Source organism: Palaemon carinicauda, chromosome 4, assembly GCF_036898095.1.
Source record: "Palaemon carinicauda isolate YSFRI2023 chromosome 4, ASM3689809v2, whole genome shotgun sequence".
NCBI lineage: Eukaryota > Metazoa > Arthropoda > Malacostraca > Decapoda > Palaemonidae > Palaemon > Palaemon carinicauda.
In genome coordinates, this window is record NC_090728.1 from 20,813,081 (window position 1) to 20,817,441 (window position 4,361).

At 34.7% G+C, this 4,361-nt stretch overlaps 1 protein-coding gene across 1 annotated transcript; it reads left to right on the top strand.

Moving 5' to 3' along the window:
- The first annotated feature begins 3,315 nt into the window (after positions 1 to 3,315).
- Positions 3,316 to 3,768, top strand: LOC137639299 (uncharacterized). The gene has a single exon (XM_068371580.1). It carries the CDS (start codon positions 3,316 to 3,318, stop codon positions 3,766 to 3,768), a length of 453 nt encoding a protein of 150 aa, XP_068227681.1.
- The last annotated feature ends 593 nt before the right edge of the window (positions 3,769 to 4,361 follow it).

The following is a 4,361-nucleotide window of genomic DNA, read 5'->3' on the forward strand; positions in this document are numbered from 1 at the left end:
TAGTTAAGACACTAAGAGTAATGGTAAGGTCATCATCACTCTCTTTTGATTCCCTTATTCGGTAAACTAAAGTTTTCTCCAACATGAAAACGAAAAGAAAAAATTAATCCCGAAATTCTTTTTTATTAGCTCAAAAAAAAAAAAAAAAAAAACTCGATTATGGAAGTAAGTGTTTCCAAAGAGGAACGAGTCAGCCGCTATTAGGCTAGATACGAACCATTTCGGCTTCCAGTTGCAAAAAGAACCTTTAATTTTCTTAGATATTGCCAATCGATGAAACCAAACTAATCGGAGTGGACCATCTACAGAGGCCTTCCGAAGGAAGAAAACGTGTTGATGGTGAGATCTGCTGATTAGGTATGGAACTTTTCTTATGACTTGATATCAAGACGAAGGAGAAAAAAGAGAAAATAACAATACTGGAGATTGAGATAAAATAATATCCAGGAAACGACATTGTGCAAAATGGGTTTAAATGGTGAAGTAATCGATTGACTGATTAATCTTTTCTGAAGAAATGTTTTAATTCTTTCATTTTTCCTAATTGTTTCGAGTATTGTCCTCCTGTCTGGTCTTCAGCCTCTGACTCCCATCTCAATTTGTTAAACAAAATCTTCTTGGCTATTAGTTTCTTATTCGTCGTCTAGATATTAATATCAGGCACCGTCCTTCAATTAATTCGTTATGTATGTTGCTTAGGATTTTTCATAATTCTGACCATCCTTTGAAATCATATTTTCCTAGACTTTCCCATCCTGTACGTTGAACTAGATATAGTTAATCCACCAGTTTTGCTTTCTCCAACATAAGTCTCAACATTATACAGTATCCTGGAAGTTTTATTCCAGCTGTAACCAGATTGTGGAGTGAGCTTCGTAATCAGGAATTGGATCACTGAAGCTTCAAAATTTCAAACTTTCCATAAATGTTGTAAAGTTTAACATACTGACAAAAGTCTCTCTTTATAGTTGACTCTGCGATAATATACAGTATATTCATTACTTCTCATATGGTTAACTTATTTCCTTATTTCCATCCTCACGAGGCTATTTTTCACTGCTAGATCCCATGGGCGTACAGCATCCTGCTTTTCCAACTATGGTTGCAGTTTTGTAATGATAATAATAATAATAATAATAAAAATGATAATAATAATGATAATTGATGGTGATGATGATGACGATAATAATAATAATAATAATAATATGATTAATAATAAAAATGAAGGTGATGATGATGATGATGATATTTGAATAATATTAATGATAATAATGATAACAACAACAATTATAATTATTATTATTATTATTATTATTATTATTATTATTATTTTGACCATAATACCATCATTATATGCCTAAACAGTTTCTGTCTTGGTGGTAACCACTGCGTTAATACTATGAAAATACTATTTCAAATTAAGAAAAAAAAAGTTGGAAGCATATCAATATCAAACAGTTATCCTCAATAAATACATTTGCTTCTGAAATAGAGAAAATAACTGCTTCTATATTGATAAGCAGAAGGCAATCGAATGTTACGTATATCTAGAAGATCTAAAACTAGCTGCTATGAAATACTGATAGTTTTTGCATAAATAGATTAATATATTCTCAAATCAGCTCATTGATCTTATTTGGGGATTCACTTATGGTCATTTATTACTGGAATTTGGAAGGAGTAAATAAAATAAAAAAAAAAATAATAAGGATGAGCAAAAACCAAGCAATATCCCAGTTGAACAAAGATTACTAACGTGAACCTATTCAAAATATCAAATTTTTTCTTGAAGAAAATTACTTATGTCCGAAAATTATTTTAATTATGTAATTAATCAGTGAGGTTCCATAAGTAATCAAATTACTATTTTCAAACGTGTAACGACATTCTTATATATGATAAATTAGGAGAATGTAGAAAACATATTACGAAAGCTGAAATCTTTCAGAGAAAGTATTTTATGACATAATTGATGTGGAAAAAATAAAATATCTAATATCAGATACAAGAGGTTGATGGTGAACAAAGTTGAACACTTATTAGCAAGGAGTGTTATCTCTATAACCCTAAGCATGTTTCGTCAATAAAAATAAATAGATGTTAAACTATCTTAAATGTAAGGATAGGCAAAAATAGGCAACAAATATGGAATGAATGGAGCATAAATGAAATAGGTCCATGATAACAGATTAGAGATAAGTGCAATAATTAATTTTTTTTGAAGATGGAATTTCGATGGAAATTGTCTGATAATCATCTATGTATTAGTATCTAGCAAATAAAGCATGAAAAAGTTCATATAAAAAATGACAAATTACCAGGAAGAACAAATTGAATATTGAATAAAGTGAGGGAAATGCTCAACAAGAAATGTTAAAAAGATGGGTAAGGTGGGTTTACACCTAGCACTTTTTTCTTGTGACATGTCCTGCCACCTCGTAGGTGAAAACACCCATATTTTTGTCAACGTCGTAACATAAGTATGTGATGTCTTGCACTGTGCCGCGAGGTGGACGTGGCATTTCCTTACGAGGTGACACAATGGAAGGTGAAGTGCTTATGACCTTTGCGACATAATGACGCAGTGTTGCGAGTTACATAGTGAGGTACCTGCGAGGTGCCACGAGGTTTGCGAGCTACCTTCAAGTGTCACGAAGTGTCACATAAGAAGTACCCAAGCTACCAGGGGTATATATTTAGTGCCTAATGCCTTTGGAAGTCACTATTTTACCGACCACCATAAAGGATGGATCAGGAGTACATCAACAGACGGAAGCCAAACAGAATTGCCAGTATTCCTAATGTAACTGATGCTTATATCCTCGAGAACTATCCCCGAAATAAGACCAGAGGAAGCACCTCAACAAGAAAGAAAAAGAAGAGTAAGAACAACGATGTAGTGCCAGGAATGGCTGACAAGGAGGTCATTTCGTGGATCTTTTGACCAGCTGCTACAAGAACTACACCGAGAAGACCCTAGGGGGTAAAAGAACTTTGTCTGGATTGAACCTGGATTTTTTGCGGAGAAGGTTGACCGCATTTCTCCAATGCTCACCAAGAAACAAAGGAGAATGAGAGATCCTCTAACAGTGGGACTGAAGTTGGCTGTCAATCTCTGCTTCCTGGCAAGTGGGGATTCATATACAAGTCTGCAATATAATTTCATAGTCTCCAATAGTGCTATTGGGAGATTTGTGCCTGAAGTGTGCAAAGCCAACATGGATTCCTGAAGTGTCCCAAAACAGAACTATGCGAAAATTAGTGGTGCTACCATAATATGTTGGAGCCCTTGATGGAAAGCGTGTCCACATAAAGATGCGCAGGAAAGGAGGGTATCTATACTATAACTACATGAAATTCCCCACCAAAATACTTATGGATGTAGCAGATGCAAAGTTAAAGTTAATGTACGTCGACGTAGGTGCTAAAGGAGATGGTGGTGATGAAGGAACATGGTGCAAGTGTAACCTTCATCATACCATCGAGCAAAACCGAGTGGGATTTCCTGATGACAGCACTCTACTGAATGATGACACTCCAATCCCCTTCCACAAAATAGCAGATGATGCCTTCGCCCTCAGGACAATGCTGATAAAACCATACTCCCACACATCCCAGGCTCACCATAAGAAATTCTACAGCTACATGTTGTGTCACGCTCGTTGTGTCGTGGAGAATGCATTTGTTATTCTCCAAATGAGATTCAAAATCCTTGGCACCACCATACAACAGAGTCCTAAAGTAGTGGAGCTGATAACCATGTGTTGATGTATATTTTACAATCTCATTTACGACCACTGTCCCTTTGCTCCCAACAGCGGTGACCGCAAAAATATAAAAAACAACATACTGCCTGGAACTTGGAGGGAGGAACCAAATCTCATGGAGCAACCAATGCGTCGAAACTGATCAAACTACTCAGGGCAATCAAAAGCAGTCCGAGATTACCTGACCTACTACTAATCTTCAGAAGCTGGAGCAGTGCCTTGGCGAGAGAAACTTGTCTATCACAGAAGAAGACCAACACAAAAGATGCCTTAAATGTATATAAAATGTCTTTTCCTGAATTAAAATGTATTAAGTCCTAAATTGATATCAATGTACATTTCAACTAAAGGATTTTAATTGTATATCTTTTTGCTATTATATTTTTATTTCAATTTACTGCTTATCAATGCTTATTATTGACTTATGATTTTGTTAATAAATGAATAGTGTGCTCTCAATTTTTTCATCTTTCATTTCCAATTAAGATTTCTTTTTTATGTTTGGTAATGTTATTTATTAATCATTCCTTATATAATAAGACTTTGTGTTTTTCATTGTACATTCCAGCATTGTGATTTTCATTGTACATTTCT